Genomic DNA, 13,253 nt, shown 5'->3' on the forward strand with positions numbered 1-13,253 from the left:
CAAGTGCCCCTGCCTACGGAGGAAAGACATTCGGGGAGGAGATGGGACCTCCAGACCCGAGTGTGGGACTTGCCCCACTGTGGTCGGTCGCTTCATCCATGGCCGCGCCTTCCTCCGTAACCCACCTGCCGTTCTTGCCGATCTATCTATTGCTCTTGCCTATATATACTCACTTGCTTCTATTCCTTCTAACCAAAGCCTCTTCGCGATACGTGATTGAATGGCCTGATAGTGTGGTTGGTTGTAGCCTAGCTGCCAGACTTGAAGGTGCTGTAGAGATTGGCAACCTCTATAGACAAGTGTTCAATTACGGGTCGTGGAGATGACAGGTAGAGGCAATGGACTAAACGCAGTACATGTCTAATAAATAACTGCATTTCTATATATCTGTGGGTTGTTGGCTCGCTAGGTTGAAATAGGTGTCATCCGCATTCCCATGTTCTGATGATCACAGTGCGTATCCCAAGGGTCCTTAGTCGGTTGCCCCAAAGTAAACCTTAAAGGTGGTGAGATTGAGCCTAGCTCTCTTAACCATCCTTTTGCCTTTTTGTATTGATTGATCGAATTAAAGTACTGACGGTGTTGATGGAGACGACGTTTGACATCACAAGAGCCTGGCGTAAGCAGCAGCAGCTGTCGCTTCGCTCTAAGAGTTTCACTAATGGGTCTTACAATTGCCAATCATTTAGCGTCCAACGCATCTCATAACGTTACTGACTTTTGTGCGTCATTAAATACATATAGGGGGACTTTAAAGACATAGCTCAGGCGCCCCGAAACGACATAGTAGCAAGGTCTAATACATCACCAAGACAGCGACGTGGCACTTCTACAGCAAAAGGGGTGATGAATAGTAAACCGTAAAAGATGTGAAACATAAAATCTCCATTCACGGCTATAAAACATGTAAACATCCGCAATACAGTCCAGCTCCAGATCGGCGATACATTATCATCATTTGCAGTTCCACACACTTCGGCGCTAAGTGGTCCTCGATGGGATAGACAGACGTCCTTGACTGTCGATCCCGTCTGGTTAAGCCCCGAATGAAATCAAATACCGCCGGTTCATCCCACCACAATCTTCGAAACAATCTTTTCACAGAATGACAACAGCGAGGACGCGTTCATGATGTCGACTGTGGTGACTAATGCCCCCAGCTCATTGCGCACCCAGTTGCGCACCTCCACCGCCGCCAAGGAATCAATGCCGTATACCGACAGGGGTCGCGCTGGGTCCATTGGCTCTGATAGTCGCAGCATTCGGACAAAGCACTTGTTCACGACCTCCACTGCGAGAAAGGATCAGTACAACCTAGTCGAAAAGGAAAAATGAGAGTTTGACTGTTTACCTGTCGCTGCTACCTGCGCTGCCGTCTCCGCAGACTTGGACCGGAGTAAGAGCAGCAGGGCCTGCACATCCGCGTTGGCACTGTTGCCACCCTCGCCGGCGGCCTTGGCACCGGAGCCCGTCCGCAGCGCCGCAAACCGGGCGTCTTGCAAGAGGGCAGAGTCGGCTGGCTGCGGCGCGACAATACCCGTCACCATTTGGGTGGCTGACGGCGAGTTCGGGAACTGGCCCGCTTGCTGCAAGATAGAGAAGTAGAGGATCTGACGGAGGAGCCCGTTGTTGATGCCCTTAAACGTCCGGTCGTCGAAATGCTTCTCCTGGAATCCTTCGTTGTTAGCAATGAAGCCATCATCCTCGATGACGCCCAGGTTGATTGAGCAGGCGGCTTGTCCGCGCTGGCGGCGGTAGCTGGCGAATGAGTCGAGGAAGACGTTAGCCGCGGCATAGTTGGCCTGCCCACGCTGCCCAATGACACCGGAGATGCTCGAAAGCATCGTGAAGAAGTCGAGCTCGAGGTTGAGCTTCTCTGCCGCTTCATGAAGGTTCCAGGTGCCTTGGATCTTGCAGCCCACGGCTTGGTGGTACTCCTCCAGCGTCATGGAGTCGAATGGCCGATCCTATGCGAGTTATGAAGTTAGAAGCGGTTTTCTTGTTTGAATGCTCGCCCAAAAAGACTTACCCGGAGGACCATTGCACCCTGGATGATACCTCCTATTGGGAAGGTTGTCTGGTTAAAGGCTCGCTGAACATCGCCCTTGCTGGTCACATCGGCAGTCAAAAGGTCAATGTTCGATCCCAACGCTCTTATCTGCTTGACAATAGATCGCGACTTTTCGTCCGTGTGCCCGCTGCGGGAGATGACGGCCAAGTGCTTCGCACCGCTCTTAGCGAGGTAGATCGCCAGGGCTCCGCACAGACCGCGGAGGCCACCCACAATGAGGTATGTGGCATTGTCACGGAAGTGTAGAATCTTCGGGGCGCGTCGCACCTTTACAGCACAGTGAGTGGACTCGTCACGAATAAAGCCTCGGATGGAACTTACAGGAACTGAAATTTTCGGCTCGGCCCCATCCGAAATCACAACCTTGCCGATGTGCTTGCCGGCACGCAGATAACGCACCGCGTTGGCAACATCGGTGAACGAGAAGATGTGGATGGGGTTGATGGGTTTGACATGGCGTCCCTCAAGCAATTCAAAGAGTTTGGTCATGAGACTTTACAATAAAGAAAAGGTAATTAGCATCGCTCAGGCGGGAAGCTTAGTTGGGAATGGCACGTACCGAGAAATGAGATGGTCCGGGGCTCTCTGGTGAGACATGTCGACAGCCCTCAAGGAGATGTTGCGGTCGAACGGCTCCATGGCAAGGCTGTTACGGTCCAGAATATCCTTCTTGCCAATCTCAACCATGATACCTCCATCAGCCAGGATGCGGAACGATTCATCCAGCATATCACCGGTCAAGGAGTTGAGAATGATATCAACCCCTCGGCCCCTGGTAGCAGCAAGGATCTGGTCACCAAAGGAAGTATTGCGGGAGTTGAAGATGTGGTCATCACCCAAGCCAAAAGTAGATTTGATGAAGTCTCTCTTGTCAGGAGACCCAACAGTCACAAAGACCTAACATTTGTTAAAGTGTTAGCTGTGTCCCTGCAGTGCACATAACAAGAGTAGCTCTACTTACCTCAGCACCGGCATACTGAGCCAACTGCACCGAAGAAATACCCACACCGCCCGCAGCGGAGTGAATGAGCACGGTCTTATTGGCATTCAGATCGGCCATGTCGAACAAAGAGTAGATAGAAGTCAAGTAGACACCGCAAAGAGTCGCGGCTTCTTCAAAGGACATCCAGTCCGGGAGGGTATGAACTCGCCCAGGTCGGGTGCGGACGCGGTTGGAAATGGTGGCAGGAGTGAAGACCACCACACGCTGTCCCACCTGGAGAGAGGTCACACTTGGAGAGACCTTGGTGACGATGCCAGCTGCCTCCCCGCCCAATTCGCGTTCATCACCGGGCACAATGCCCATAGTAACGACCACGTCCTTGTAGTTTAGCCCAGCTGCGTACACCTCGATTTCGACATAACCGTCCTCGAGCGGGAGAGGTTCTGCCGTCAGCTCGTGGTAGTGAATGGAATCCATATCACCCAGGCGTTCGGCGCCCATGTTGATGATGGTCTCGCTGGCATGAATGTCCAGGACCTCAGTCTTGCGGTCACTGGGATGATGGCCTTGAAGCTTCGTAATTTCCCAGTCTGGTAGCAATCGGCTGACCTGTACAACACCACCTCGTTCAACAAACTCGCTCTCGAGCTGGTCTTTGGGCTCTGGCTGTCGTAGAATATCAAGACAGGAGACAATGGCTGCGCCAGTGGCATCCCCTGTAGGGTTCTCGACATCCAGGTTGACGAGGCGGACACCCTCTTCGGCGCGGATGGTGCGGAAGAATCCATTGATCGCCGCAGCGTTGGGGCTGGTAACTTTGAGATGGGCACCGGAAGTAACCCAGAGGACCTTACATTGCTTTTGAATGAGGAGCTTCAGAGTATCCCATTGTTTGGCATCTGGGTGGACCATGATGGGGGATACCAGCTCGTCGAGAACAAGGACAATTTGGCCGGTAGTGATGGTAGAAGTATCAGCAAGCTTCTGGATGTTCCATCCACTCTGAACGATATGTCCCAGAATCTTACTAGACGCTTCATGTACGGCGCCAGTGAGGCTGATAAAGCTGACCGTTGGGAATGCCACCTCCTGAGCCTTCTCAGTAGGTTGAACCTTGACAATGGAAACATTATCATCAAGAGACTGAGCAATTCCGAGTGAACTGAGTGAAATCCCGTGGCCAACACCTATGACAATACTCCCAGCGTCCACAGATTGGGAAACGCTCCTTAAAACTCGGTCTCGAGTCGTCACATCCACGGGTTCCGAAGCCTTGACGATGACGAGATCGAACTTGACGTCTGCTACGATGGCATCGGTCCTGGTGATATCGAGCAAACCAAACTGTGCTGATGGGGCATATGTTGAATGTTGACCCTGGGCACTGACCAGTGTCGTGGGATCGCTCACGGCAAAGTTGTACTGAGATGCGGCGGCTCGGATAGGGTTGAATTCTGCCTGGACCCACAGGCTCGAGGTGTCCTTCGGGCTCAGGTTCAATTCTAGGACTTTGAGAGTGGGGTTTTTATGAGCGACGAGATTGATCAGGTCCTGAGTCGTCTTGCCGGTCTCTCGCAAGAACTGTCGGAGCTTGGGCTCCGGTGCAGACATTAACAGGGAGAGATCGGCTTCCCACGCCAGATGCGTGAAGAGATGCTTGGCACCCTCCTCCTCGCTGGTCTCGATATCACGCGTGGTCAGGCCCTTCATCTCAAAAATGAGTGACCCATCTCTGGGGTCATAGAGAGACAGGTCGGATCCGTAGTTGCGGTGAAGGTCTTCTCGCCCGATGCCAAGGAAGCGCGCTGAGGCCAGGGCAATCGCTTCTGCAGGCTGCTCTCGGCGCATGGGGATCACAAGACTGCTGAGAATCTGTGGCACATGCACAGCTCCCACCAGTGGAATATCACCCTTGGAGATGGCCAGTATACCAATGTAGAAGCAGGCATCAATGCTGGCGGGGTGGATGGGATAGAACGACTGCCCGTACGTGGACGGCGGGGGATCCATTGCAACTGTCGAACGGCTTTCGGTCTTGCCCATGGTGGCTTCAAACAGCAAATGTTTCTGGAAACAAGGCCCATAGTTATAGCCGGACTCTCGCACTGCCTTATAGATCATGCTGGCGGGCGTGGCGAGCTGCAAGGGTTTTAGGGAGCCACTTGGGGCCGGCATTTCCTTGTAGTCGGTCTCTACCGAGATCAAACCTGCGCAATGTTCGGTGTAAACTGTATCCTTGGTCGAACAGACACGGAACTCGTACCAGTCGCGGATGGATCCTCCACGCGCTGGAGTCAGGGCTAAAGTGTAGGCGGCAGGGTCGTCCTCCTCGAGCACCAAGGCGCGCAGGAAGCGGATGTCTCGGAAACGGAACTGGTATCGGGCAGGCTCTTTCTCCTCCCATCGGGTAATCATGGCCACTTGGTACATGGCTTCCACTGCCATAGCACAGTAACCGGCGCCAGGGAAGATAACCTGGTTACCCATCATGTGGTCTCGCAGCCAGGGCATATCGCTTAGTCGGAGGGTCTTTTGGAAAATCGGAGCTTTCCAGGCTGTGCCGTTCATTTTCGAGCCCAAGAGATCGTGGTTGATGAACTTCTTGAAACGCCAATCTCGGCTGGCCTGGGTCTCGTGCCAATATCTCTGGGTGTGGTTCCACGCGTAGTTGGGCAGATCAACAATGACCGAAGGCTTCTTCGACTCGTGCGTCCGGTTGACCTTCCTGAGGTTCACGGTCCCGCCAAGCAGGAAAAGCTGGCCGGCAACGTTGTACAAGGATTGAATCGAGTCTGGTCCACGCTTCAAAGCCGAGGTGTACATCGCGTCTGCAGGCGCGCCTGACAGGGTCTTTTTGATCTGGGAAATGGGACCTGAAAGGGCATTGCTCGGACCAATTTCAATCAGGAAGTCGGCTTCAGCTTGCAGGAGTTCTGTGGCTGCCTTGGTAAATCGCACAGGGGAAACCATGTTGCTCTTCCAGTACGAGGCATCTGGCGCATTTTTCAAGACCTGGCCAGTGACGGAACTGTACATGCTGGCCACGGGCCTGTTCAAAGACGTGGTGGTGTTGTCAAGAAGCATCTTTTCATACACCTCTCCAATCGGCGCCATGTAGTCCGAGTGGTACGCGGCATCGACCAGCAGCAGTCTGGCAAAGTGACCGTCTTGCTTCAGGCGTTCCTCGAGCGATTTCAGAGCCGCGGCACTGCCAGACATGGTGAGACTGTTGGGACTGTTGTAGCATGCAATCTGCACCTTGCTCTGGGGGTCCAGGTATTTCTCAACCGTCTCAACGTTGACGCCAACGGCCAACATCCCCAATGGCTCCTTTGGCGGAAACTTCTTGGTCGCCTGGCCACGGTAGTAAGCGATCTTGATGGCTTCGTCCGGTGTTACTAGGCCGGCGGCGACAGCGGCCGCGATTTCTCCGGATGAGTGGCCTACCACGGCTTCGGGGTAGATCCCCCATTCCTTCACAACCTCAAGGATGGCTAGTTGCAATGCGGTGACAAGAGGCTGTGAAAACTCAGGCTGCCTTAAGGCCGCGGGGCTTCGCTCCTCCGTCAGCTCGGCAAGCAGAGACCAGCTGGGTGGGTCGGGAAGCTTCTGGAGGACCTGGTCCAATTCCTCAACCACCTCTCTTGCCTGTGGGAAAGCTTTGACGAGGCCCAACCCCATCTGGGACCACTGCGCTCCCTGACCGGTAAAGACAAACCCAACCCGAGGTTTCGAGGCAGTCTTCTGCCCAAAATGCAGTTTTCCGTGATCTATACTGCTGCTGACCTGGCTGGTCAGGAAAGCACGGTAATAGTGGTGGGTCCTGCGCTCGGAGAGAGTGTAGGCCAGGTCATCAATGTCCACGGCGACAATGGGGTTGATCAAATGCCCTGACAGCGCGCTGATGTAGTTCTTCAGTGATCCTTGGTCATTGGCCGACAGGACGAGGACCTTTGGCGAGGCATCCTCAGCGACAACGAGTTCTTCATCGTCATCGTCATCCCCGAAGAAATCAGAAGTGATCTCCTTGTAGGAAGACACATGGCTTGCGAACGGGGCATTTTCCAGAATGGCGTGCGCGTTGGAGCCGCCAAAACCGAACGAGTTCACACTGGCACGACGCACGCCCAGGGACGTCTCCGGCCACTTAATGGACATGCGCGTGGCACGAACACGGGAGCCCGCGAAATCGATGTTGGGGTTGGGGTCGATGAAGGTGGGGTTTCCGGGGATGATGCCATGCTCCAGGGCGAGAACGACCTTCATCAAACCCGACAATCCAGCTGCGGCCTCGGAGTGGCCGATATTGCTCTTGATAGACCCGATCACCAGGTCCTGACCGGGCTCGCGGGTGCCTGCGAACACCGAGGCGGCACCCTTAACTTCAATCGGGTCTCCTGCTGGTGTACCAGTACCGTGGCACTCCAGATACTGCGTATCGTTGAAGTTCTTGATGCCCGCGTTGGAATACGCAGCTCTTATGGCAGCCGACTGGGCTTCGGCACTAGGACTGGCAATACCGGGGGTGCGACCGTCACTGTTGGTGGCGGTTCCTCGGATGACGGCGCGAATCGGGTCACCATCGCGTAGTGCATCGTCCAGCCGCTTCAGGTAGACGACGTTCATACCTTCCGCCTTGGCATACCCGTCGGCCTTGGCATCGAAACTGTGGCACTTGCCTGTGGCGGATTGAGTCATCCGCATCATGCCGATTTCTTCGTTGTGCTCGGGCGTCAACCAAAGGCTGGCGCCGGCCACAAGCATGCCATCTGCCTGGTGAGTGTCAAGGTACCGACAGGCGACCTCCACGCCGACGAGACTGGCTGAACATGCCGAGTCAACTGTCATACTGGTTTCATGTTTAGCCACCCACAAGTTTTCCCTAGCAGGGCTTGGCAGGGTCATGTCTTACCTAGGGCCATGAATGTTTAGGAAGTGGCTGATCCGATTACTCAAAATGGACCATGCCACACCTATGGTTGCGGACTCAGGACGGTTTTCTGGGTCACGGCTCTGCATGGAGGCATAGTCTATTTGGCACGAGGTGTCAGTTCCATGTCTTTCCACCGGCAGTTAACCCGGCAGTCAACCCGGCAGTCAACGTGAGATATCCCTTTGCAAGTCACATACCAACAATGTTCGTGCCGACAAGGCATCCGACTTGTTTCCCACTGATAGCCTCGAGCGGAATACCTGCATTCTCTAAACACTCATAGGCGACCTCGAGGAGAATCCGTTGCTGCGGGTCCATTGCAATGCAGTCAACACGGCTGATGTTGAAGAACTGTCCGTCGAAGACTTCTGGGTCGACGTCCTCCATGAACATGCCACCAGGGCTCTTCATGGTCCGTGGCCGACGATACTCATCATGATGCCCGGATAGACTGAAGCGCGTAGCTGGGGGCTGATTTTTTGCGATGCCACCTCGCTGCAAGAAGTCCCATAGCAATGTGGGTGAGTTGCTGTGGCCAGGGAGACGACAGGCCATCCCGACAACGGCGACTGGCACCTGTGTGTGGCTCCTCTGTACGCCGTCATTGACTACAGCGTACGAGTTTTCATCATCGCTCGAGCATGGGGGTGTTGATCTGGTGTCTGGTGAGATACTCATGTTGAAGTTCTGGGAAGAAATAGAGTAGAATGTGGTCGTTTCAAAGAAAGATCAGCTTGAGATCAAACGAGCACTGATCAGCCTGATGTAGGCTTCTCATTTAGGTCAATTCCTGACGCTGGATGGAAATCTTCTTTTCAAAGGCCCATTTGGGGCCATAAACTGTCTCCAGCTGAGGTGAAACAGTCAAGCTTTACGATACACATTGTTCAACATTCCGTTATCAAATACACTTCGCAGCATGTTGCCGTTCACAAAAGGCCGCCTATGCATGATTATACAGAGCTTATGCAAGGTAAGCAGAAGACGTAGTGTAAGCAAATAAGAAGCTGAGTGAGGAACAAGAAGATGGGAATACACCATAGAAAACGGGAGATTGTATTGTGAGGCTGGGAGGGAACTATGGAGACCTAGCCAGCCCCAGGTGATGCCGTCTCAACCTGCCTGTGGTGCCAGTCTGTTGCCCATTTTCGTCCCTGGGCCCACAGCAGCATCATTTCTTATCATATGCTGGTTGTCTACCCTGTGAGGGAGGGTAATCAAAGGGCGTTCTTACCAAGACAGATAAGCACGGGCGTAGGGTGTCCCAGGCGGCGGAAGTCGTCGAGTTCCCTTGCGTAGATCAAGGACTTAAAGCTGGCTGACATCTGTGAGTAGCAGGAAACGTCTAGCAAGATCGTTATCCACAGAATCTTTCAGAAGAGACAGCCTAAACCCCCTAAAGACCCAACATCACATCATGGCTGGCCGCGAAGACGTTGAGTTCAAGACCATCGACGGCCTCACCCTCCGGGGTTGGCTTTATCCAGCGACAAAGCAAGGAGCCGCTATCATCGCAACTCCTGGGGTACGTCCTTGTTCTCGGGATGCCTCTAAACTAAACCGCGAGGATGACAAGTCTAACTTCACGTAGTTCAACTTCACCAAAGAGACCATGGTAGCAGAAATTGCCGAGTATTTCCAGCGCTGTGATTTCACTGTGCTTATCTACGACCCGCGGTCCATTGGGCTGAGTGACGGGACACCGCGCAACGAAATCCACCCCTCACGCAACGTCGAGGACTATCATGATGCATTGACCTTCCTCAAAGGTCATCCGCTTGTTGATCCGGCGCGCATCGCTTACTGGGGCTTCTCATACAGCGGCATGCTGGCGCTGGTGGCGGCAGCCCTGGATAAACGAGCAAAAGCCGTCGTGGCCATGTGCCCGCTGACAATCTGGGAGTTCCCTGCTGACAAGTGGCCGCGCGTGTTGGCCAAAGCTCTGCGCGATCGCGAGTCTCGCGCGGCGGGCAACAAGCCTGTCTACATTCCGATGCTCACTGCCGAGGGAGAGAATCCGGCGGGCTTTGGCAAGGGCTTCGACGTCGATGGATTCAAGATGATGGCTGGGGCGAAGGAGCTGCAGCCAACCTTTCAGCTGGAGACCACGCTAGGCAGCTACTACCACATTGCTGCCTTCCAGCCCATGGGACTGATTCCTTATGTTTCACCCACTCCGGTGTTGGTGGTCACGCCGGAGCATGACGTGGTCTCACCGGCGGAGCTCCAACGTACAGAGATTTACGACCGGTTGAAAGAGCCCAAGCGACACCTGATTGTACGGGACAGGGGCCACATGGATGTGCTGAGTGGTGATGATTTCACCAAGGTGCTGGATGCTCAGGTTGCCTTCCTGCGTGAGATTTTAGGGGCCTAGAGGGTTATCTTCCTGTGTCAGACCTGTCCTAGATAATTGTTAGCCGTTAGCTGTGATGTAGAAAATTGACTTCCTGTGTAAGGGCATGTGTTGCTTATCTCATGTTTGACCCCTTGCGCGTTCCTGAACCCGCCACGGCATGCATGCGCCCACTAATAACGGTATGCTTACTTTAGCCACATGCTTACCTGCATGTAATCAGGAGTGATCTGCCAAAACCCCCATTCGTGCAGCCCTATGGCTCTCAGCTGACGACTAGCGCCTTTGTTGATTGGCTATAGCTGAACTTGGCTTTCCAGGGGTTGGTAGGCACATCTTTGAATACGCCCTAAAAGTGGAGTAGGTGCTAATAAGCCCAAGTCTCGCTACTAATGCTTTTTCGTTGTTAGGTTTCTATCATGGCTATGTCCCATGATGAAAATCTGAGAATCTCGTCGGAATCAGTATCTATCCGGGTGGGTGGTTCGTTGAAAGGCTGCTCTTGTCTTAGACCTCAGCCGTCCAACCCTCTCACCATCGTTCAGCAAGCACCAGTTGTCTTTAACTTGTGCGCTCTCGAATCATCCATGACATGTGTGCGCCCACTAAGGCATGCTTAGTTACATGCTTACCTGCACGTAATCAGGCTGTGGCTCATAGTAGCGGCCCATGATAACGAATCGAGCCTCTTGCAAGAATCAGGGTCCGGGTGGCTCGCTAAGAGGCTGTTCTCGTCTTAGGCCTCGGCCTTCCTTCTCCTTTTGCCATCCATCCATGAATCCTATGAATTGCTATTCTTGTTCCGGTGTGAAGAATACCTTCCAAGGGATCAATCCGAGTTCAGGTCCCGTAAATAGACGAGAAGGCTGAGTTGTCGCAAAGCTCCGGACAACGTAGTATAAAGTACTTGACGCAACTCTAATAAGGTTCTCGACCATTACCTTGACAATCAGTTATCTGATGAATCTGATTCGCTTGGCTTGGCTTGGCCCATGAAGACAAACAGCAAGAATGAAGATCGTCCTCCTCCTCCTTGTTACATCCACCGCTCTTGCAGGCAGACCCCCGCGACCGGCTGCATGTCGCTATATCTCCGGGGATCGTGGTTGGCCCAGCCCCTCTCTCTGGCAACGTCTGAATGTGACGGTGGGGGGGCGTCTTCTGGCCACGAACCCTCTCGCCCACTCGTGTCACGATCCCACCTACTCCGATGACATCTGTACCTCCCTGCGGCAGCAGTGGGGACAACCCGGCCTGCAAATTCCGCATCCTGCCGAGTTCCTCTCACCCTGGTTCCAAAACCAGTCTTGCGTTCCGTTTACAGACCGGTCCTCTGCCTGCGAACTCGGCAATTATGCCAGCTACTCGATCAACGTGACGGGGCGTCGCGACATCATCGCCGGGCTGACATTTGCGCAGAAGAATAACGTGCGGCTTGTTATCAAGAACACCGGTCATGAGTGCGTCCCCCTCCTCTAGTTCCTTCTTTACTAGTTACCTGGCTCGTAAAATGTGTGTGTTTGTGCGATACTGAGCTGACCGTGCATAAATGAAACAATAGTCAGAATGGCAAAGGTACTGGCAAGGGTGCTCTTTCCCTATGGACGCACAACCTGAAGGACAAGACATTTATCCCTGCCTATAAGAGCAGGTATTACAAGGGACCAGCCGTCAAGCTCGGTGCCGGCGTGCAGGGCGGCGAAGCAGCCACCTTTGCGCACCAGAATGGCGGCTACCGCCTGGTCGTGGGCTCATGCCCGACAGTCGGCGTCGTGGGTGGCTACACGCAGGGTGGAGGGCACTCGTCCCTATCGGGTGTATACGGGCTGGGGGCAGACAACGTGTTGGAGTGGGAAGTCATTACCGCGACGGGCGAGCACCTCATTGCGACACCGCAGGAGAACAAGGACCTGTACTGGGCACTCAGCGGCGGCGGCCCTGGCACGTACGGGGTCGTCGTGTCGATGACGACTCGTGTCTTCCCGGATGCCCCCGTCGGCGCAGCCTCCTATTCCTTCAGCATCGCGTCGACTAACGGCAGCGAAGACGCCTACTGGAACGCCGTGTCAACCTTCCACGCGCAGATTCCTCCCCTGCTCGACCAGGGTGTCTACACGACGTACGCCGTTACCAGCACTGCCTTTGTAGTACTCGCCATCATATCGCCCAGACACAACCAAACGGAGCTAAATACCCTGATGCAGCCGATGCTGGCAGCTTTGTCTCAGCAGCACGGCCTCAGCGCCCAGTCACTCGGCCTCAGGACCTCTGGCGCTAGCAACATCTACGACGTCCTTGCCACCGATGTGTGGCCCATTCTCGAGGGTGCCTCCCTTGTCGCCGCCCAAGGCGGCCGGCTCATCACCCGCGCCAACCTTAATGCCAACCTCACCGGCGTCATTGCCGCCATGCGCAGCATGACGGCTGGTGGCACTTTCTACCTTGCCTGTACCGGCATCAACATCACCACCGCACACACCGTCCCCCCCGTCGCCAATAATGCCGTCCTGCCCGCCTGGCGCGATACCTCCTTGAACTGCCTCGTCGGGACCGCCTGGGGTTGGGGCCAGTCGTGGGATCCCGTTCCAGGCTGGCAGGCCGAGCTAATCAACCGCGTACTCCCGGCCATTGAGGCCGTCACGCCGAATTCGGGAGCGTATCTCAACGAAGCCAACTTTGCCCAGCGGGACTGGCAGCGCCAGTTCTACGGGAGGAATTACCCTCGGTTGGTGGGGATCAAGAACCGCTATGATCCCAACGATTTGTTCTATGCGGTGTCGTCCGTTGGTAGTGAGACGTGGGCACCGGATGGGGAAGGGAGGTTGTGTCGGACTTGATTGGGGTTGTGATGGACATGGAGGCATGTGAATGAGACTAGCACCGCGGGATCCATACTTCTGTGTGCACATATAGGCTGTATTGTGTTGGATGGACTAGGTTTTCATAGAGT

The 13,253-nt window shown here is 54.4% G+C and overlaps 3 protein-coding genes across 3 annotated transcripts; 2 read left to right on the forward strand and 1 right to left on the reverse strand.

Annotated features, from left to right (window-relative positions):
* Positions 1 to 1,067: 1,067 nt before the first annotated feature.
* Positions 1,068 to 8,358, reverse strand: EsH8_VIII_001084 (type I polyketide synthase; the record flags this gene model as incomplete). Its single annotated transcript, XM_083270126.1, has 8 exons — positions 1,068 to 1,291; positions 1,352 to 1,967; positions 2,030 to 2,338; positions 2,393 to 2,564; positions 2,631 to 2,968; positions 3,033 to 7,863; positions 7,927 to 8,044; positions 8,145 to 8,358. 8 exons carry the CDS (start codon positions 8,356 to 8,358, stop codon positions 1,068 to 1,070), a joined length of 6,822 nt encoding a protein of 2,273 aa, XP_083129894.1.
* A 1,006-nt stretch (positions 8,359 to 9,364) lies between these two features.
* On the forward strand, positions 9,365 to 10,324 carry EsH8_VIII_001085 (alpha/beta hydrolase; the record flags this gene model as incomplete). Its single annotated transcript, XM_083270127.1, has 2 exons — positions 9,365 to 9,472; positions 9,539 to 10,324. The coding sequence occupies 2 exons, from the start codon at positions 9,365 to 9,367 to the stop codon at positions 10,322 to 10,324; spliced, it is 894 nt and encodes a 297-aa protein (XP_083129895.1).
* Positions 10,325 to 11,314: 990 nt separating this feature from the next.
* Positions 11,315 to 13,140, forward strand: EsH8_VIII_001086 (uncharacterized protein; the record flags this gene model as incomplete). Its single annotated transcript, XM_083270128.1, has 2 exons — positions 11,315 to 11,763; positions 11,865 to 13,140. 2 exons carry the CDS (start codon positions 11,315 to 11,317, stop codon positions 13,138 to 13,140), a joined length of 1,725 nt encoding a protein of 574 aa, XP_083129896.1.
* Positions 13,141 to 13,253: the final 113 nt, after the last annotated feature.

Source organism: Colletotrichum jinshuiense, chromosome 8 (genome assembly GCF_051148585.1).
Source record: "Colletotrichum jinshuiense chromosome 8, complete sequence".
NCBI classification, from domain to species: domain Eukaryota; kingdom Fungi; phylum Ascomycota; class Sordariomycetes; order Glomerellales; family Glomerellaceae; genus Colletotrichum; species Colletotrichum jinshuiense.